Source organism: Barbus barbus (genome assembly GCF_936440315.1).
Source record: "Barbus barbus genome assembly, chromosome: 17".
Lineage (NCBI taxonomy): Eukaryota > Metazoa > Chordata > Actinopteri > Cypriniformes > Cyprinidae > Barbus > Barbus barbus.
The window spans coordinates 1,437,289-1,460,454 of NC_136745.1; the positions used below are offsets into that span (position 1 = coordinate 1,437,289).

The 23,166-nt window shown below is 37.8% G+C and overlaps 1 protein-coding gene across 8 annotated transcripts; it reads left to right on the forward strand.

Annotated features, from left to right (window-relative positions):
- Positions 1-2,202: 2,202 nt before the first annotated feature.
- On the forward strand, positions 2,203-22,863 carry LOC306883038 (highly divergent homeobox-like). 8 transcript variants are annotated; one of them, XR_013785314.1, is made up of 14 exons: positions 2,235-2,311; positions 5,188-5,399; positions 6,391-6,537; positions 8,410-9,294; positions 12,714-12,767; positions 12,866-13,012; positions 15,582-15,774; positions 16,212-16,291; positions 16,369-16,464; positions 17,060-17,139; positions 17,320-17,426; positions 18,518-18,635; positions 22,358-22,480; positions 22,562-22,862. XR_013785314.1 is itself a non-coding variant. In XM_079438100.1 (11 exons), the coding sequence occupies exons 2-11, from the start codon at positions 5,364-5,366 to the stop codon at positions 22,694-22,696; spliced, it is 1,887 nt and encodes a 628-aa protein (XP_079294226.1). In that variant the 5' UTR covers positions 2,203-2,311; positions 5,188-5,363; the 3' UTR covers positions 22,697-22,857. The 8 variants fall into 8 exon arrangements, 5 of the variants coding, with proteins under 5 accessions (XP_079294226.1, XP_079294223.1, XP_079294224.1 ...); XR_013785315.1 differs by having other exon boundaries at positions 16,372-16,464; positions 22,562-22,857; XR_013785313.1 differs by lacking the exons at positions 17,060-17,139; positions 17,320-17,426 and having other exon boundaries at positions 2,215-2,311; positions 22,562-22,863.
- The last annotated feature ends 303 nt before the right edge of the window (positions 22,864-23,166 follow it).

Consider the following 23,166-nt stretch of genomic DNA (forward strand, 5'->3'; position numbering starts at 1 on the left):
ACACACACACACACTCACACACACACACACACACACAGATTCTGAGTATGGGACGCATACTTCACTTCAACCCTAATCAAACACACCTTCAGGATCACGTCCAGACACACACACACACACACACACTCACACACACACACACACACACACACACACACACACACACATCACAGACACACAGATTCTGAGTATGGGACGCATACTTCACTTCAACCCTAATCAAAGACACCTTCAGAATCACGTCCAGACACACACACACACACACACATCACACACATCACACACACACACACACACACACTGAGTATGGGACGCATACTTCTCTTCACCCCTAATCAAACACACCTTCAGAATCACGTCCAGACACACACACACTCACACACACACACACACACACACACACACACACACACACACACACACACACACATGTTGGGTTTCCATGTTTTATGGGGACATCCCATAGGCGTAATGGTTTTTATACTGTACAATCTGTATGTGCTATTGCCCTACACCAACCCTACACCTAAACTTAGCCCTCACAGGAAACATGCTGCATTTTTAGATTTTCAAAAAACTTTATGCTGTATGATTTATAAGCTTGTTTCCTCATGGGGACCAAAAAATGTCCCCACAAGATTAAGATTTACTGGTATTACTATCCTTGTGGGGACATTTGGTCCCCAGGACGTGATGAATACCAGGTGCACACTCACACACACTCACACACACACACACACACACACATCACACATACACATCACACACACACACACACACACACACACACACACACACACACACACACACAACAACACAGATTCTGAGTATGGGACGCATACCTCTCTTCACCCCTAATCAAACACACCTTCAGAATCACGTCCAGACACACACACACTCACACACACACACACACACACACACACACACACACACACACACACACACACTCACACACACTCACACACACACACACACACACACACATCACACATACACATCACACACACACACACACACACACACACACAACAACACAGATTCTTCGCATACCTCTCTTCACCCCTAATCAAACACACCTTCAGAATCACGTCCAGGTTAATCCAAGTCTTTATTTTATATTTATAATTGTTTATGGGTTCTTTAGACTCGCCTTCAGTTAATAACATCCACCCATAAAACATCATTTGGGAATATTATCTGAAATTTGTTCCTGAAATTGTTTATTCCTAGACTCTCCATTGATATTTTGTTGTTCTTGAACAAACCAGAAAACATAAAAAATATGATAAAGATCTTAAAAAGAAATATAAGTTGAGTGCCTAAATGACACTAAATGTTTATTGCATGTTATATTGATCTCCTTTGTCAGTTTATCAGTTCAGTTCAATAACTCTTTGATCAGCAGTTCATTTGTCTGGCTTAGGAAACTAAAACATCACATGAGGCATGTTTCTCTGTGTTAGTCGACGGATTGGTGTCCTCTCATTACACAATAAACATAGTATATGTGCATCACAGCAGCTGCTTTCCCCCTCAAGCCTCTTTATTGTCTTCCACATTTGTAATTTAAAAAGTAATTGAATTATTTTTTTGTGACAAAACATGATATGAGATCATCTTTAATGCTCACTTTACCGGAATTATATTCAGACATTTATATCAAAACTTGGAAAACTAGATTTAAACTAGTGTGATGCTATCACTTCCACTGTGCATTAAATGCCACAAAACATTTATATGTTCAATTATGGAAATGTTCATTAACAAAGTTTTTTTTAAACAATTATTAAGAAGCGCATCATAACTATAATTAAACTATTTTAAATAAAATGAAAAAGAAATGCTGTGGTTGAAAGAATTTAGTAATTTACATTTTGATTTCCTGATAGTCCTGATAACATAAAAATATTTCAAATAATTTTCTCAGAAATTGTAAGATGGTGTTGACATATCGTGGTTGTGGCAGGAAATATTAACACAAGGATTAAAATATTCTAAAACTATAAAACTGACCAGAGCCTGTCTTAAACGCTCTCCTTCTTTATTACTTGTTATTACTATGTTACAGCAGTTTTTCCTATAATAATATAATAATATGTATTCTTGTCTTGTTATCATCAGCATCGGCGGCGGTGGGCGGGGCTAACGCGTCATGACCACGATCCTGTGCTTCCATTGGCTCGTGTCACCCCTGACGTCACGATCATGATTAGAATTGATGATCGGACGTTCTGATTTCATTGTCTAGTGAGGGGATTGGTAAGGAAATCTGCTGAATTCGAGGGGTTCGTTCATTTCTCTACAAAAGGTATCTCTCCGGTTTAATCTCCTCAGCGGTTTTCCTTCACAGCGCGCGCAGTGCGTTTAGACCAGCGTCGCTTTTCGAGCAAAGCAGAATAATAATAATAATAATAATAATAATAAAAGTTTCGCGTGGTGGGTTTGGCTCGCGCGTGGCCTCCTGGGCCTGTCAGCAATCTCTCTCGTTTCGTTTACCACTTTACCTCAGTTTAGTGACGCTTTTGATTCAGTTTGTGACCCCGGCGGACAGCGGTCAGTCTCGTGATGAGCCCGGTTATCGGTTTGAGATGAGGCTATTATTATGATTCCGCTCCACGGGATAGCACTGAAACATCGGCATTGTGTGCACATCTACAGCCCTGACACATGAATCCGAGCTGTGTGTGTGACTGATGAGAGACTGTTTGTAATGGCGCGGGGTGATGGAGACTTTAGCACTGCAGCTAAACCGCATCAGCACCAGCACACACACACACACACACACACACACAGATCACAACGACACACACACACACACACACACACATCACAACAACAGCACACACACACACACACACACACACTGTGCAGTGCTTCTGTCAACACAGTTGAACTCTGCTCATGTAATTGAAAGACACTGCAATCTTTTATCTTTGACGAGATTAAGATTTGACTAGATTCACTTTATGATGAAAGTCACATGATTGTTCTCTCTTTCTGTTTATTTGAATGACAGAACTAAGTTTGCTAACACTTTATTTTAAGGTATCCTTGTTACACGTTACATATGCACTTACTATTATAATAACAATTAATTATGTATAATTACATGCAAGTAACCCTAATCCTAACCCTAACCATACAGTAAGTACACATAGTTAATTAATATTACTCAGTACTTAAATGTATAATTACACTGTAAAAGGACACCTTAAAATAAAGTGTGACATTAAGTTTTATTTTCATAACAACAAATAAATATGGCAGGAACTATGATTACCATGAATGGTAATCTTTATTTTAAGGTGTCCTTGTTACATTGTAACTATACTTATACAGGTGCATCTCAATAAATAAGAATGTCGTGAAAAAGTTCATTTTTTCATGTAACTTATTTCAAAAAGTGAAACTTTCATATATTTTAGATTCATTGCATGTAAAGTAAAACATTTCAAAAGTTTGTTTTAATTTTGATGATTAGAGCTTACAGCTCATGAAAGTCAAAAAATCAGTATCTCAAAATATTAGAATATTTACATTTGAGTTTCAATTAATGACCATCTCTACAGTATAAATTCTGGGTATCTCTTGTTCTTTGAAACCACAATAATGGAGAAGACTGCTGACTTGGCAATGATCCAGAAGACGAACATTGACGCCTCCACAAAGAGGGTAAGTCACAGAGGGTCATTACTGAAAGCTGTGGCTGTTCACAGAGTGCTGTATCAAAGCATATTAAATGCAAAGTTGACTGGAAGGAAGAATTTGGGTAGGAAAAGGTGCACAAGCAACAGGGATGACCGCAAGCTTGAGAATACTGTCAAGCAAAGCTGATTCAAACACTTGTGAGAGCTTCACAAGGAGTGGACTGAAGCTGGAGTCAGTGCATCAAGAGTCTCCACGCTCAGACGTCTTCAGGAAAAGAGCTACCAAGCCACTTCTGAACCAGAGACAACGTCAGAAGCATCTTACCTGGGCTGTGGAGAAAAATAACTGGACTGTTGCTCAGTGGTCCAAAGTCCTCTTTTCAGATGAAAGTAAATTTTGCATTTCATTTGGAAATCAAGGTCCCAGAGTCTGGAGGAAGAGTGGAGAGGCACAGAATCCATGTTGCTTGAAGTCCAGTGTGAAGTTTCCACAGTCAGTGATGATTTGGGCTGCCATGTCATCTGCTGGTGTTGGTCCACTGTGTTTTCTGAAGTCCACAGTCAACGCAGCCATCTACCAGGAGATTTTACAGCACTTCATGCTTCCTTCTGCTGACAAGCTTCATGGAGATGCTGATTTCATTTTCCAGCAGGACTTGGCACCTGCCCACACTGCCAAAGATACCAAAAGCTGGTTCAGTGACCATGGTGTTACTGTGCTTGATTGACCAGCAAACTCACCTGACCTGAACCCCATAGAGAATCTATGGGGTATTGTCAAGAGGAAGATGAGAGACACCAGACCCAACAATGCAGATGACCTGAAGGCCGCTATCAAAGCATCCTGGGCTTCCATTACACCTGAGCAGTGCCACAGGCTGATTGCCTCCATGCCACGCCGCAATGATGCAGTAATTCATGCAAAAGGAGGACCAACCAAGTATTGAGTGAATAGAAATGAACATATTTTTCAGAAACCTAACATTTCTGTTTAAAATATCCTTTATTTTATTGATCTTATGTAATATTATAATTTTCTGAGACACTGAATTTTGGGTTTTCATTATCTGTAAGCCATAATCATCAAAATTTCAAGAAATAAAGGCTTGAAATATTTCACTCTATGTGTAATGGATCTATATAATATATGGGTTTCACTTTCTGAAATGAGTGACAAAAAATATTGACCTTTTTCACGATATTCAAATTTTCTGAGATGTGCCTGTAAGTACTGAGTAATATTAATTAATACATGTAAGCCACTTAATGTAGGGTTAGGGTTAGGATGAGGGTTTGGTTTAGGGTTAGTAATTATGCATAATTTATTGTTATTATAATAGAGTACATGTAATGTGTAACAAGGACACCTTAAAATAGCGTGTTACCCTCTATTTTAGATTGAAATAATTGTGTTTTTTTCTAAGTGCTGCTTAAATCAGAGTTCATGCATATCTGTGAATGGATAAAAGATTGAATATACTACTAATAATATTAGTAATTTAATGAAGAGCAACCTTTGTGTTCTGTCTTTTTCCAGATCTGAGGGGTCTGTGCTGGAGCGAGCAGGCCGTGTGTGTTTAGCAGTCAGAAGTGTCACGATGGCTGGACGCTGCTGTGAATAGACTTGCGTGCGGTGGTGCGTCTCTGCTGTATGTTGAGATTAATTGCAGCTCAGCCTGATTCCTGGGGTCTCTCAGCACATCCATCAGAGGGATGGAAAAATGGCTGGAAAAGAGGAGCATTCACACTGTGAGTCTGCAGCTCAGTGCATTTTCACTGGAGACCGGCTCTGAGCCATTCACACTGCAAACAGCATCAGTGCCACAATACAGTAGACCTAAACAAAGCAATGGAGTTATTACTCACACTGGGGTTTTATTATGAATGAAGAGGTGTAACTGATCAACTGTGAGCTACACTAAAGGACTGTTGCAGGTTCAATGCTTTAAACTCTATCAGTGATATATGTTACAACTAGTGCTGTCAAACGATTAATCACATACAAAATAAAAGTTTTTGTTTGCATAATATATGTTTGTATTTTGCGTATATTTATTATGTATATATAAATACACACATACAGTATATATTTTGAAAATATTTACATGTCTGTATTTATATTCATATAATTTATATTATAAATAAATATATTTAATATAAACATATACATGCATGTGTGTGTATTTATATATACATAAATATACACAGTACACATATATTTTGTAAACAAAAACTTTTATTTTGAATAATCGCGATTAATCATTTAACAGCACTAGTTAAAAGTGAATAAAAGTTTGACTCATCTCTGTGTTTCATAGTCCTCAATAAAAATGTGAATAAAATCAAGCAAGTTATGAAGTGTGCCTTACTTGTTTGCCACGGGGCAGCTGAATGACCTCAATGCTGTACTAAAGCAGTTATAAATAGTGTAATATATACTGCTGGAAGATGCTGCCACATGAGTGAAAGAGCTCAGATAACGAGGACTGATTTTCCCTAACACAGATGTGGGAGAAACATTCAAAACACAGTTCGATGGAAACCCAGCCACTGTTTCAAGAGTACAGTCGCAAGACATTTGACATGATGCTATGATGAGATGAGACTGGAAAGAAGCTCAAATAATATAGAGGAATCATTTAACAAAAATGCAGACATTATGCCACAGAGGATAATATGGCTTTGCCTGTTGCAGTAGGAAGTTATTTAATTCTTTGCATGACGTTCTCCTGTCTTGCAGATGAACCTGCGGTCTGTATTCACAGCCGAGCAGCAGCGGATCCTGGAGCGCTATTATGAGAACGGCATGACCAATCAGAGCAAGAGCTGCTTCCAGCTCATCCTGCAGTGTGCGCAAGAGACCAAACTCGACTTCAGCGTGGTTAGAGTAAGCCTGCTTGTTTTATTCATGTAACACTTCATTTCAGATGGTTTGAGCTGTTTATGTTGTTATTTAGTGGCCGACCATCATGGGTTTTTCAGTGACCGATACCTATATCTAAAGGGCAGGATGATAATTAAATAAAAAATTATTAAACAGTGTTTACTAAAAATTATGCTAATGCAGTTCACTAAAACATGAAAAATGTGCATTACAAGTGATGACTGAGTGAGTGTGGTGATTGGCCAAGACAGATATTTATAAAATGGCCAAACATAATATAAAACAGAGCATTTGAAATCTTTACTCACTGAAGCTCTGAAAATGGGTGTGAATAAAATACTAACCTTTTCTGTGTAATCTTTGCTTAGTTACTCCAAAACTCTAAAACATTTTTTAGTGAACAATGACTTCAAAAGGAGTCTTTTAATTTGTGTTAATGGCTTAATGGTCATCTATATACTAGTGTATTTCTAAACACTGACAGAAGATAAAAAAGTTATAATGTAGATCATTTTGTGATAACGACAGGCTGGCTGTGCATTCTCCTGTTTATTACATGGCGAGTAATTATTGGGCACAAAGTATTGATTTGACTTTTTTATTAGCTCACTAACAGCTTCTAGAAAGAGGCTTTTAGCCAAGACGGACAAACCATGTCAGTTATGGATGATGTAAAGGCCTAGTGCGTACTACATGGTTAGTCAGTATAAAAATCAAGGCCACAAAAGGAATTACATTGGCATGTTGATTGGAGTTTGAAATTGTTAAAAAAATATTTAATAGTTTCTGCTAAGGAAAGTATAATCTATTTAATCTGTTCTTCATTCAAAGCCTGTATTCTGATGATATACTCTATTCACAAATTTTGAGTTTAGAATTTTAGAAAAAAGCAAGTGTCAAAAAATGAACAAAAGGAGGATCCTGCGCTTGGTTCCATTCACATGTAACATGATTTCAAATCAATAATAGAATCCACCAAAGAGCAAAAAAACTCAATTCTTGAAATTCATTTGCTGTGTATCCAAATAAAAGGATTACATGCCGGGATATTAGCAATCTTCTTTATTCTTATAAACTGCTCAGTGTCAGGTGTGGGTGAAGGGATGGCGCGAGGACAAATATATCAAGATGAGATACAGAAGAGAGAAAGAAAAAGTCAATCAAAATCTCCGTACAATCCATCCTACTATATTTGACCAATTTTCGTCTTAACCCTGTACAACCAAATGGTTTGAATGAAGATTTAAATCTGTCTAGTTTTTTTATAATGTATTCATTTTATGTTGGTCAATTATATTATGATAGATTATATGGAGATTATGATTGATTTTTTTTCTTTCTATCTCTCTTTTCTTTATCTCCTCTGGATATATTTGTAAATTGCCAATGAAGTAACTGATCTGTTATTGATTCATTAATTGAATTGATTACATACACATGTGTTGATATGTGAGGAACTGAATTTAAAAATGAACCGTTTCAATAGTTTGTGAACACTGAGGAAGGCCCTGCGTGACCGAAACCTCTGCTGATTTTAACATGCACTGAGCACTTTATTGCACTTTATAAGAATACACTGCAAAAAATGCTTTTCTTACTTGTCTTGTTTCCAGCCAAGATATCAAAAAATTCTTAAATCAAGAAGAAAAGCATTTTTTTTTGCAGTGTAAAGAAGATTGCTATTATCTCGGCATGTAATCCCTTTATTTGGATACACAGCAAACGAATTTCAAGAACTGAGTTTTTTGCTCTTTCTAGAAAAAGTCTAGAAAAAAGCAGGGACATCGTGTAAACATCCTCCTTTTCTGATGAAATAGATCTAGTTATTCAAACTTGTCCTCATGGCAGTGTGTTTCTCTTCTTCTGTGGTTTCAGACATGGGTAGGGAACAAGCGTCGGAAGCTGGCGTCCAAGGCGGATCAGAACGGAGTCGGCGCTCAAGCGCTGTCCCATCAGCATGTTTCGTGTGGCTCCGCCGGTGCGCTCGTCGCCGGCTCAGTGCTGACGGCTGAGATGGCAGCCATGCGGAGCATCCAGCGCGGCCCTGCGGTGACCCACCTCCTCCCCCCGCAGGCCTCGTCCTCCTCGTCCTCCTCCTCATCTTCCTCCCCGCTCAGCGACGTCATTCTAACGGGCATTTACGCCAACTGCTTCGATGCTACTATTCATAACAGGACAGCAACGAAACCACTGCCCTCGCACGCAGAAATGGAGCCGCCCGCCATGCAGCGGAAATCCCCCATCATCCCCGGCGGCTCCAGCGCGCTCAAGTGCAGCCAGACGCTCAAACCCTTCCCCTCCAGAGACGTCATGACCCCCAGCTGGGCCCCGCCGAGCCGAGCCTCGCAGCATGCGTCCTGGCCTCAGAAAACCGCCGCGGCGCACCGCGCTCCTGCAGACGCCGCCGCTCAGATTAAGCACGTCTTCACTCTGGCCGGATTAGAGCGGCCTCCAGACCTTCCGGCGAGGAAGACGAGGCCGGTCGAGGCGACTGAGGTCTTCTCGATCGCGATGGAGACGGCCGACGCTGAGGACGAGTACTCCAGAGAAGAGGAGCTGGCCAACATGGCCGTGCAGATGCAGTGTAGGAAAGCTTCCTCTTCGCTGAGTGACAGCCCGGGGCTCAACACCTCAAGGTCTGCTCTCTTTGGAGAGAAGGGATGTCAAACCAGCAGCTCTTTACTGAGTAGAACATCGTCCCCCGGCAGCTTCCCGCTGAAACTGCTCTCGCAGACGTCTGCCAGAATCCCCTGCCTCAAGGTAAGCTATCATAAGCTATTTTTCCATCCACCTATTTTTATGCGCATTTTGGAATATCGCTTAAAAAAAATCGCTGGATGGAAACATCAAGATGAGCAAAAATTCTAAAAATGCAGAAAAATGTTAGTACATTTTTTCAAAAAATGTTTACATTAATCTCGCATCATAAAAGCATTCTGAGCCGATGTTAAATTACAGACTCAGCCAAACGCACAAGCGCTCTTCTTCATCAACATTTGAGTGTGTGGATAAAAACTAGATTAGAGCGAGTTAAAATATAAGCTCAGAATCCTTTCCAGAGAATCCTGATGCATTCGGAAGATCTGCATCGATTTATCGTCGTAGCCCTAGCATTTACATGCTCCCTCTTAATGCAATTACAATGAGATTTTGACAGAATTACGATTAATCTTTACCTCATATAAATGCAATACTTCAATCCAAACAATGTGATTAAGCTCATAATCACAGCAAGCACAGGGTTTGGAAAAGTATGGAATTTGACTTAAGTGTTTTCCAGGTCTGGAAAAATATGGAAAAAAGAAAGCAGAGTATGGAAAAATATTTGCGTTTCCAGACTTTTGACCCTATTTCGTTTTTTTATAATAGAAAATTAAGAATTTAATGAAAATAAATGTATCTTACAAGAAGGGAGGTTTCATGGCAGCTGTTTAGTGATCGCCAAATATGACTGGATGAATTCAAGGTGCATATTTTTATTATGCAAAATGCATGTTATAAGCATTTGGGTTTCTTCACACTATATTCTTAGCACCGTATTACATAACCTTAAGGACCTTTGCAAAAATAAAAAATATACAGACTTTTATGTGCATACAGTGAACCATTAAATTCAGCATATAGGACAATGCACACTGAGCCACCTGTTGTGCCATCAGCACATTTCGCTTGTGGTTTCTTGACCGCCACAGAGTATGCATTAAAGATACCGAAGGCCTTGAAATATGGCTTACTGCCCCAATGAAAGACAAATCTGAAACAGTACCAGTCTTTTTTTATAGACCCTTGAACTTGGCAAATGTTATGCCTTCAGTCCATTTCGTGTCATGGTTTGTGTGCCGCCACAGAGGATGTGTTAAATTGGACATCAGGCCTTGATAAGAAGAGCAACAGTTTGATCTGGTAGATCTCTGTTAATTCATGTGCATCCATGCTCTTGTTTTATTCATAGTAAGATGGCAATGATGCACAAAGGAAATAGGTTTTATAAAACTAGAAATTGTAATGTGTTAGCATGCAAAATATTACCATGCACATGTGAATAGTTTCTCTTGGGCTCCAAAAAGTTTCTTGTATGCATGTAAAAGTCGGTATTGTTTTTTTTTATTATTATTTTAGGGACTCTGTATGTTGTCACTTTGAGAAAATCAATGAAAAAACCCCTGAGAAAATAAGAATATTTACTGGTGACTTTTCTATATACCAAAGATAAAGCTGAAAATAATGCTCTATGAACCATTTATATGAAATATGGTCTGAAAATCTACCGAGAGGTTTGGAAATTTGAGTCTGGACAAGTATGTAATTTTGAAATGGAAAATGTGTAGGAACCATGCAAGCATAATCATATTAAAGGGGTCATATGATGCAATTGTTTCCTTTTTTTCTTTGTCTTTGGAGAGTTACAAGCTGTTCGTGCATAGATAAGATCCCTGAAGTTGCAAAGACTCAATTCTCTAAACCAAAGAGATATTCTTTATAAAAGTTACGACTCGACCAAGGCCCCCTAAAACGGCTCAGTTAAACACGCCTCACGGTGTGGGAAGATTTGCAAAACACCACCCAAACGTATACGCAATGAAAGAAGGCGTAACTATTATTCTCGTTGTAGTACTGTTGCTGCCGCCAGCGCCATGTCCTGGAGACGCTGTGTTTCATTGTGAAAGCGGAAGTACTTTGTTTGGGCTTCCCAAGATGACACAACTAGAAATCAGTGGTTTTTACAACACTGTTCCAAAACAGCTCAACCCAAATATTGGAGTGTGTGCAGCGCATTTTACAGAGGACTATTTCCTGAACCTGGGAGGCGCGAGGTGTAAAAAGACAGTATGAGTTATTATAATCAGTAGTTATGTCCCCACGAATCGAATTTGCATGCCCTGCTGTACATTTTGACTGGTTGTTGAAAAAAAACAAGCGTATGTGTATTCTACACATTTAAACAATGTGACAATTCATAGTTCAGTGGAAATGAATTTGCCCTTTCCCATGAGGTTAACACTAGGGCTCTCCATCATTTAAGAAACAATAACTAATAAACCGCCCCCTCAATATAAAATTTGTAATTATGAGTTTATTTCACTTTGGATGGGAAACAACATTGAAAATATATGTTTTAAATATTTGTTTAATAACAGATTTTATTAAGTACAATGAAGGAAAGCCGGAATCACTGATATTGATGCATCTATTAAATAGTTTTTTGTTTTTTTTGTTTATGGGGATAAAATCAGTAATTATAGCCATTCAACAGTACAGTATAATTGAAAGCCAAATCTATTTCACTATACGCTAACAATTACAGAATATTAAAACGTATTACATTAACTTCAAACAATGCTCACCTGAACCTATTGTATTAAAATGTCTCTGTTAATATTTTTTAAATATTTTTGAATGAAAGCTGTCAGTTCATTTTCTCCACTCATTTTGAAAGTTTTTTTTTTAATTTATATAGTTTTTTTTAACCATAAATTAGTAATAAATTACTAATAGTTAAAGGGATAGTTCACCCAGACCTGTGTGAGTTTTTTTTTTTTATATTTTGAACACAAAACAAGATTAAAAAAGTATTAACAAAAAAAAAAGTTTAAGTTTAAAAAAATGTGGTAACCAAACAGTGTTCCTCGTTTACTTTCATAGTATTGTTTTCATTACAATGGAGGTCAATGGCTACCAACTGTTCTGTCACAAACATTATTTTGTTCAACAGAAGAAAGTTTGGAAAATTGCTGATGACAGAATTGTTTTTTTTGGGTGAACTAGTGCTTTAAAGCAACTCTATGTAGTTATGTTTAGTATTTTTGAGTTTAATTCACAGTGACAAATGATTACAGTGGTTATCTGTACAGATACATTTTTACAGAATTTCATATCTGCTCACCAAACTGATAATATTCCCAGAACAGACGTTTGGAGTGAGTGATGGAAAGAAGCACAAGCCTTATAAGAAGTCAGTGCACCATCTGTAACGATTCTGAAACGGACATTTCAAAGTAAAATACATTACATAGAGTTGCTTTAAAACATTTGGTCTCAGTATTTTATGAGAGGGTCGATCCTCTCAGCAGGATCACCTTAATCATGGAGATGAGCAGATTACTGACAGGATCAAAAACAGCCTGTGTCTTAATCTCTGAACAGCCTACAGAGCATTTTTTTTCCTTGTATTTCTTTAGGTAACAAGTAACATGTCGGCTCCCTGGCTTCACAATAACTCACGGAAAAGAACGGTGAGTGCCTGAGATGTGCTGAGGCTCTTCTCTAGCACATCAGACTTTACTGTCAGCTTCTGATGATGGCTTTAATAAAAGGTGTAGTGTTTATTAAGCTGCAGGACAGGACGCAGTTCAGCGACAGAGACTTGTACATGCTGAAGCGCTACTGGGATAACGGCATGACCAGCCTGGGCTCTCTGTGCAAAGAGAAGATCTCAGCGGCGGCCAGTGAGCTCAGTGTGGACACTGAAATCATCAAGGTCAGGAGTCTGGGCTGAAATCGGTTTACTTTACTTTTCATACCTAAACTGCGTAATACAGTGACACAATACCAAACATTGTTGTTTTTGTATTTGCATAAATAATATTACATTTTCCCCTTGCAAACATAGTTTCATACTTTCCTACTTCATACTTCATAATTCTAAGAAAATTTAAATAGAAGCATTTTCCCGACTGATTCCCCAAGCAGCTGTTTGTTTCTCTGGCTGATATGACATTTGACTATTGAACAGATGCAGCATCACATCACAAACCTTCATGAAAATAATGTCACACTATTATTTATTATTTACACAAACTATACTACTCCAAAAAGTGTCAAGAGAGAGGATGACTCTCAATGGTATTCAGTCAAATTGTCCTTGTCTCTAAGTTACTGTCTGTCTTCTCATTAAAAAAGCATTAGGACAGAATGTCTGCAGTGCATTGAGAGTCATCTTATTTCTGGGTCCCTGCTGCCAGAGGAGAGTATATAAGTCAAACTTCTTAAACTACACTAACATATGAAGACCAAAAGCATCAAAACTTGAGTTTTGACAAGGAGTTTTTAAGTGCTAATGTCCATACTACTGCTCTAATACAAGGTGTTTACGCCCATATCCACCAGTTTTATAAGCTTCACACACAGTATAAAGATGTCAGATGCAGTGTTGGGTGTAATTAGTTACTGTAATTGAATTACTTTTCCCTTAAAGAAGTAAAGTAAGGGATTACTCTTATTTTCTGTAATTTAATTACAGTTACTTCTTATGTAATTGAACTCACTACTGTGTGTAGACTGTAGAGCATTTATATACAATACAATAGTGGATTTAACATCAAATTTAAAGTCTAAACTTAAAATGCATGCTTTTATGTAACCTTCTCACTTTAAATACTTTGAGTTAATAAGAATATTGGTAACACTTTAGTGTCCAATTCTCACTATTAACTAGTTGGTTATTAGCATGAATATTACTAGATATTGGCTGTTTATAATTACTTTAAAAACACACACATTAATGTCTTATTCTGCAAGACCTTATTCTGAATCCTTAATCATACCCAATTCTTAAACTTAACAACTACTTTACTAAGTATTAATTAGGAGTATATTGAGGCAAAAACCATAGTTAATAATTAGTTAATAGTGAGAATTATACTCTAAAGTGTGAGCAGAATAATTTATGTAGTTACTTGAAAGAATTAAGAAGCGTTTCATGTCTATTCTTGTATCATTAACTTGTCCAGGTTGATCTAGGATTTAGAAAGTAATTAGTATTAAGAAGTTAAATACTTTTTGGAGAGAGTCATTTGTACAGTAATCTAATTACACTGTTGAAGATGTAATTAATTACTTTTTTAGAGTAACTTACCCAACACTGGTCAGATGTCAGTGTTTGCTTATTTGTAAATCATAATCTAAAGTACAATTCTACCAAATCTCATTTAGAGATTCTTAATCTGAGTTCAGCTACAGTTACAACACTTTTCTCATGATATTGCATAACCTTGTTTCTCAATCATATGACTTCTATCATATAAAATGATGCCTCTTTACTAGGGATGCACGATATTGGATTTTTGCCGATATCCGACATACCGATATTTTTCAACACTTTTTGACTGATAGTCGATGCCGATACCGATATATTTCCTTTTGTTTGGAAACAACACCAAGTCTCTTCTGTGTGGAAATTACAAGCACATTATTTTGGTTAGTTTTTAACAAGAACTTGTTAGAATTAAATAAACAACAATGAAGTTATTTTATAACGAGAATACATTGAAGCTTTGAAAATAACTATAAATAAACTATATATCAATCACTGCATTTTTTTTCAGAAAGATGCAGTATTAACCCTAACATTTTATTTTAAAATGTAACATTTGTAGATGTCCAAAGCAAAAGAGTTGTAAAAATTCTGAAAATCTTTTAGAGCTCATAATTTGTTTTTGTTTTTTTTGAACAATTTTTTATTGACATAATTATTATTAAAACATACAAAAGGAACATAAAAGAAATTAAAATAACATCAAGCATACTTCAGAGTGAGCTCATAATTTGTTAAAAAAAATAACATAATACACATTAACGATTAAATCGGTATAAATTATTTAATTTACAAGTGTCATGTTTGTGATTTTGTTTTGTTTGTTCATGTAAGCTATAGCTTCTGACCTTTAAATCAAAACATACTCATGATTTTATGACATTAATTGCTGCTTTATTTAATCAGAAACACAGTCTAAATGTTATTTGCTTATTTTCATTTCATTTTATTAGAAGTAGGCCACCAGCGCCCCCTACGGAATTAAAACATTGCTGACGTGATCTAATCACTAGCACACCCTGAGCCCACGTGAGTTAACGTATTCCTCTTATCGGCAAGACATATCAACATCACTTTTCATATCGGGTCGATGCCGATATTTACATTCAAAGCCATTATCGTCCGATTATCGGTGCATCCCTACTTTTTACATTTATCTCACATTATTCTCAAAATCCATTGTTTCCTAGTCATCATTAATGCTTAAGGTCTTTCTGAAATCTGTGTTTGCCAGACGTGGATCGGTAACCGCAGAAGGAAGTACCGTTTGATGGGCATTGAAATTCCTCCGCCTAAAGGAGGGCCGGTCACGTTCCCAAATCAGACCGCACCTCATTCCCCTCACATCCCTGAAGACGAGCGCCAGACTCCAGAGCTGGGAGAGGCCAGCGAACACAATGACGTCATGTCACTCTGTTTGTCTGATGGTGGGGATGATTTCATGCTGTTGATAAATGAGATCACTTACACCGCGTGCATAATTATTAGGCAATAGGCACGTTGATATTCTGATGATATCTTTTTTCTCAGTTTGAGTTAAACCTCTTTTTTGGCTCATTTTATCTGTAAAAGTAAACATGCCTAATAATTCTGCACACCTGAATACAAGGAGTCTTTCACTTCCAGCCTTCATGGACAATTATAAATCACTCATAAATGATTAAATACAAAATGAATAGTAGTTATTAAGATTTATGTGGTTTGGTATTGGTAAAATGTGCTTGGAAAAAAAATATCATCAGAATATGAACGTGCCTAATAATTATGCACGCGGTGTACTGATTTTTAATTACATCATTAACACAGAAAACAGTATTGCTTTAAGCCATTATGTCTAGTAATTGTACATTTGCCTTTTTTAAAGATGGAGCCAGTGATTTATATCTGAAAGAAAATGATGAAGTGAACGATGAATCAGATGGTTCCACCCCTGCTAAACATGTGGTATGAGCACATATTCATCAACATAACCAAACAGTTTAACGGTTTAATGCTAACTCAAACATGAAACTTTCTTCTAGAAGATTGAAATCGTTGAAGAAGAAGATGATGATGATGATGATGGTGACATGTTGACCACTGAGATGGAACAGATGCAAAACCTCTTAGAGTTCAGGGTAAGCCGAGAGTCAAGAGCTGCATAATAATAATGAAAAACCCCACAATGACCAGGACAAATGGATCTGGCTCCATATGCTTTTGTTTTCAGAGAATCACTTTTGTTGTGTTATTGCCATGTAAAGAAACACAGGTCTTTGCCAACAGCTTAAAGAGATATTTCACCCAAATTGTCATTCAAAACCTGTATGCATTTCTTCTGCAGAAAATGCAAAAGAATATCATATGAGTTCGGTATGGCACGAGGGGGAGTAGATGATGACAGAACGTTCATTTTGGGGTAGATTATCTCTTTAAGAACTCATATCTCCCTTTACACCGTGTCCTGTCCAGACTGCGACAATAAACACACAATACAAGTAACTTACCATGTTAGGCCGAGTGTTTGGAGAAATCACTTCATTGCTCAGATTGAGTTCACTGAACTGCGAGTCATTGTCCAGTTATGTTTGATTCAGAAATGAACCTGGGAACTATTGCCTGTAATGTAAAACATACATTAGCATATTCCTAGTCTTTTTTTTATCTGTAGCCCTGACATATTTATACAAATTTATAATGGCATTTATAATGATGATTTTGGCTATATAACAGGTTCCAGGCGAATCCAGGAGTCGTGGTTTAATGATGGTTTACATTCTTAGAGCATTTTACCACCTGGCATTTTTTTAAGTGTATCCTTTTTTCTTTCCCTTTTCTCTGTGTCCTACCTTACTGACATATAACTTGATGTTTTATTACTTTAAACAAGAATGATTGTTTATACATTACATTTAAAAAGAAAGATTTGGGGGAGAAAAGTCAATGCTGTCACTCTTTTACCTATTATTTACCCTTAATGCAACTGTATGCAGTTTTGTGTATTATTGCGGCTGTGGAGCTGTCGTAAGGCAATTTACCCACTCACCAAACTTACTTCCAGAGTGTGGGAAAGAAACAAAGACCATTTGCCTTATTAGAGGTCAGTGTACCATCAGAATGGGTTTGAAACTGATATTTCAAGGGAAACAACGTACATACAGTTGCTAAACTAAACTAAAACCAAAGTCATTTCCTCCGAAATCCCAGTTGAAGTGTGCCATTCTCCATTAAATGCCAAATCTGAATAAAATCAAATGTCATATAACAGTTATTTATTTGAATATAACAAATATAATGATTTATTTGTTAGGTAAACAGGCTAATTCCATAATTAATCCATTTTGAGTTAATCAATATAAAACATTAACATCGGTCAAATCTGAGAGTGAAAGATGCGCACCTGACATTAGAGAGGTCCATGGCAGAAACACCAAACACTATGGGCTTATCTAGCTACAGTGTTGCACTCTTCTGTAATGAATGTGAAAATCTCTTTGTCACACACAACATTGAATTGTACATTTAATCACTCTGAGTGAGGTCCAAGCACATGACCAAAATAGTCAAATTTAAAAGACTCAATCCTGTGGATGGTAATGGATCACCACCAAAAATGTACGAAATCATAACTTTTAAAAACTTAAATGAATAAAAATATTTTGATGACTTTTTGTCATATTATCTCTGGATAATATATTGGATAATAACCAAACTCGTTTGAATTGTGGAACTGACCTATGTAAAAAAAATGTCTGATGACGAATTGTTTTTGTTTTTTTCTTTAAATGAACATATATTTGTTTAAATTTGGGTCACTGAAGGATTCAGAAGAAATAAAAAAGAATTGGTCCTCTCCTTGCAGTTCCAGTCCAAACCTAAATGACTTGTTTTCATCTGTAGATCATGAAGACTATAGGGACTCACTTTAATGCCTAATAAAGCACACAATAATGTCCATACAGCTCACTGATCATTTTACAGGTGTTCTGATCGATTTTGGTGAAAAACAGCCCAACCATCTAGCGCTTCACTCTCCAGCACATCGTTCCCATGCTTCTTCTGTCATTGCAGCAATGTAAAATGTGCCATTTTGTGCTTTATTGAGCTTTAATGTGAGTCACAATATGCTGCCACTGTAATGAATCCACCCAACTGGATATTCATTAAATTATCACATTTTGTGTTCTGTAGAAAGAAAGTCATTTGGGTTTGGATTGGAACTGCAAGCACAGGATCAGGAATTCTTTCACCTCTGAATCCTTCGCTGTCCCCAAATGCAGGCTTCATACTGGTCCCAAATGACATGAGGGTGAGTAAACGATGACCGAAATTCTGGGTGAACTATTCCTTATGTTCTTTAGTTATTAGCTGCTATTACAGCATACTTGTATATGTTTTTAAAACAAATGTTCTTCTCTTTAATAATAGACAGATTTAATAAAGCCCAGTGTTTGTCAAGTGGTTGATAAGGCTCCTATGAAGCATGTTTGAAAACACATCAATCTCATTGGCCAGGAGGAAAACTATACCTATATATACTATACCTTCTATACCTAGCTGTGTAGGGTTACATCTAGCTTGGTTGGCAAGGTATGTATCCCTGATACATATGTATGTATGACATACTGTATGTATCAGCAGGTCATTCTGGTGCGTCGCTCTACACCATGGGGGTGTTGCAGTTGTACTAGGCTGGCCTGCTCAAAGACATGGATTGTGGCGAGGGATTAGACCCAGAGGCAGTGCCACAGATCACATGTCTTCATGCCACCAAGTAGAGCCCTGCGCGGGACTGTTTTCTTAATCCCGTTCCCGCCTGCTCCCACTGAATTCCTGACCATTACCGCCTACTCCTGCAATTTTTATGTCCAGTCCCACAGCTCCCGCAAACATTCTAATATTTCATAAAATGTTTGCGCATCAGGGAGCCGCTATCGATATGTGGGTATTTAAATCGCTTTTGAATGAGCGCTCACTGTTCACTTTCATTTTCGAGTTTGAAATCACGCAAACTTTGTCAGCACATCTTACAAGATCAGATATTTGTCAATGAGCTCAGGATCTTCTTTTCAGTCCTCTCTCCTTACTCTCGACCCGTGATCAGTGTAATCTGGCTCCTGCAGCTCGTGGTGGATGCAGCGTTGTCAAGTCCAAGTTGGATGCAGTGTTTATTCCCAAATTGGGCTGCTTTTAAACAGTTTCCATGGATTGATTTCCACCCATGGGTTAAAGGTTTGAAATATTGCATAAATTACATTTGACTGAAATTAGGCTACTTTGGGCTGTTTTTGACTGGCATGGTCTAGTTTTGTCATGAAGACCTGACAACCCTGGCTGTGTGGAGCAGAGCAGACACTTTCAGTTTAGTGTAGCGTACGTTTTCCAGCTGAACTAAATGATTTCTATTTCCATAAAAAAAGCAAAATGACAATGGAGGGGGGGGGGGGTTACCAAACACTATGTAAACACCTGTTTACATAACTCCATCATCCTTGGTATGTGCTAAATTGCGGGATGGAGGGACCCGCGTGATATTTTTTTGACCGCCCACTCCCGCCCTCATTAAAGAAGAAACCGCCCGCTCCCATGAGATTTGCATCCCAATCCCAATGCAGCCCTTTACCACCAAGCAAACGGCCCGTATCATTGACCATTTTAGTTCAGCATAGTTTGGTCTGTCCTTTCCTTTCTGTCTAGACCAGGGGTAGGCAAGTTCGGGCCTAGAGAGTCCTGCACTCTGCTCCAACCCTAATCAAACACACCCGAACAAGCTAATCAATGTCTTCAGGATTACTAAGGCTACAGGCAGGTGAGGGATTTTTTCAGGGTTGGAGCTGAACTCCAAAGCCTGGTCTAGCCTTATCATCAGATCACACACCTTTACTAAGTGCATGGATGCAGCTCTGGCTTCTTTTGCAACTCCAGGGCATCCGTGTACTGAATTACACTGATATCTGGCTGATCCTAGGCTGGTCAGAAGAGTTGGCTCTCATGAAACATAAATTGTCTGGAAATGAGGGCAGTGAAATACTTCCACATCTGAGGGGCTACGATGTGTTGGTCAGAACAGAACAACACCACGGTGGTCTCTTTCAGGCTGTGTTCCTACCCCCTCTTAACAGATGCAGGCAGACACAGATGATCCTGCTCTGGGCAGAAAGCAGATTCCTCTCCGTGAGGGCAGTTTACATTACAGTGCATGCAAACCTGGGAGGGAAAATCCATGATGTGAGGAAAGGACGTTTGCAAACTGGAAATTCCTTGATCACTCAAGCGGCACTTTACATGTCATCATTTGTGCTCAAAGAATCTGCCTTTATTTATTTATTTATTAAAATTTATTTTAAAAGGGACCATGTACAATTTTAACATAAATGTTTCCATTTCATGCATTGTACTGAATTTAGCCAATGACTAGTTTTCATCCGCGGTCCCTTGGCAGGTAATCATAATCACAGATAAACATAAAAACAACAACAAACACATACAATAAAGTAATACTTATACACATCCTATCAGAGCCAAAAAAGAACAGTAAAGATAACGTCCTGTTAAACCGTGTCAGTGTTCACAGATTTGAGTTGATTTTAAATAAGATTTAAAGAATAGATGCACATCCTTGTGTTTTCTGGTAGAGTGTACAGTGGTGATATTGATTAGGCTTTTTGTCCAGAGTTTTTAAAGTCTGTTTATAAAGAGATTTTAAAGGTTTAATAACAGTTTCTCCTGCTTGACCCCAGCATGTCAGACAGTATGACATGAGAAAACACTGTAGCATGCATAAAAGCCTTGGCTACATCAGTTGTCTAATTTGTCTGAAATTTATCAAGTTATATTTTATAGTCCTCACCAATTTCTTTACATGTTTTTTAAAACTGAGATTTGGATCCAGTGTTAAACTAAGATAATTAAACTCAGTAACAATTTGTATCTTTTCACCATTTATAAAAATATCTGCATTGGAAGAACACGCATTCTTTTTAGAAAAAGCATCTCTTTTGTTCTACTAGTGATCAAGGTAAGACACGATTGCTCTAAACACTGTGTAATCCTTTCCGTAGCAACATTTATCTTTTCAGCTGCTGTTTTTGCATGTGTACAAATAACAGTATCATCAGCATACATTTGCACCTCTATCCCTTCGCACTGCTGTGGGAGATCATTAATGTACAAACTAAATAATAAAGGGCCTAATATTGATCTTTGGGGTACGCCCATTGTACAGTTTAAGCTATTGGAATGAACACCTTTAATTTTTACACATTGCTGTCTATTTGATAAATATGAGGAGATGCATGCTAAAGGCCCAGATGAGAATGTGAACTTAGATCATTTACAGAGAAGTACGTTGAGATTAACTGTGTCGAAGGCTTTGCGCAAATCTAAAAATATAGCACCAACTGTTCCACCTTTATCAACCTTAGATTTTATTTTCTATATGTTGTTGAGGTTTGGTTAAATAAATTATTGAAAACAAAAAATAAGATGCCTTATTGAAATGTATGGTTAATTTAAAATGCAGCGGTAGAGATGAATTTAAACTATTGTGACAGATGTGAAGAGGGAGGATACTTTACACGTGTCAAGTCTTTCGAGAAAAATTACTTTGCACCAATGTTTTCTTCTTCAGTAATTTATATGTCCTCTATTATGGCAAATTGATCAGTTTCTGGGTCACAGGCTCAAGGACAGAAGCACAAAGAATTCGAGAATGAGAAGCACCAATTACCTCTCTTCAAAAATGAAAGCCTCCCGTTGTCCCTCGGCTTGTCACACAGTCGAACATGTTCAGCCTGGAGCCCTATTCGCACAGGATTAGTATTACCTGGTGACCTCTAGTCATGTGTAATAATTGCAGAGGTTTCTGTGATCTTAATCCTGTGGGAATTGTCCATGTCTGTAATTTGCAAAGTGAAAATTATTTTAAATTTTCAGACACAGCTTTATTTATCCACTGAGACTAACTTATTTATTGTCAAAAGGAGAATATTTGAAATATTGTGTTTAAATATGGGTGATATGTCTCCTCAGAATGAAGAAGTGCAGTTTCTTGAGAATGAGCTGCAGAGTCAGAAACAGAAGTTCTCAAAGCTGAAGAGCTTCACCAAAAGCCTGCTGATCGCTGTGAAAAACAAAGACAGAAAGAAACAGCAGGTGAGGAAACTCAAACAGATGAAGCTTTTAGACGAGCAATGGAAGAAATCAAATCTTAATCGGTGCGTTTTCTGTTGTCAGGAGCTGTTAGCCAGTCTACCTCAGAAAGTGAATGAGGACTGGGACCTGGGCGAGTCTGGCGTAGAGATGCCCACCGTCCAGAAAGAGTCCTCTGTATCAGAGGAGGAGGAGGACATGGATCAGATGAGACTGTAAACGCAGGGCAGCTTCCACCTCTTCTGTTCCTCACACACGCCACATAGTGCCTGTGGAAACAAACCAATAACTGTTGGGCCAAACCAGTCATTTTCTACGACATATGTCATATCAGACTGCCTTGGCCGGGTCCGGTACTATCAAATAAATGCCACTAAATCAACACAACATTGCCTCTTCTCATTTTTATAACGTCTGTAAGCATTAAACGCACTAATTAGGATTATAATTCAATTCAAGTTTATGTGTATAGCACTTTTCATGATACAAATTGTTGCAAAGCAGCTTTACAGGACATGAAGTTTCTACAATATATTTAGTAGTAGCTTATCAGTGGTGACTGAATATAAAGAAGCAGGGTTAACACATCAGCACGTCTGTGGTCGCATGGTGGCAGGTAGTGATGGGAGAAACAACGATTTTCGAAACATTGAGTCATTAAACCAATTAATTGAAAATCATTCACTTCG

What these genes read in the sequence shown, in the direction of transcription:
- LOC306883038 (XM_079438097.1), top strand. Translation starts at nt 5,364, where the DNA reads ATGGAAAAATGGCTGGAAAAGAGGAGCATTCACACT. An exon ending in AAAAGAGGAGCATTCACACT is followed by an intron (nt 5,400 to 6,390) that starts GTGAGTCTGCAG and finishes CCTGTCTTGCAG; the next exon opens with ATGAACCTGCGGTCTGTATT. An exon ending in TCGACTTCAGCGTGGTTAGA is followed by an intron (nt 6,538 to 8,409) that starts GTAAGCCTGCTT and finishes CTGTGGTTTCAG; the next exon opens with ACATGGGTAGGGAACAAGCG.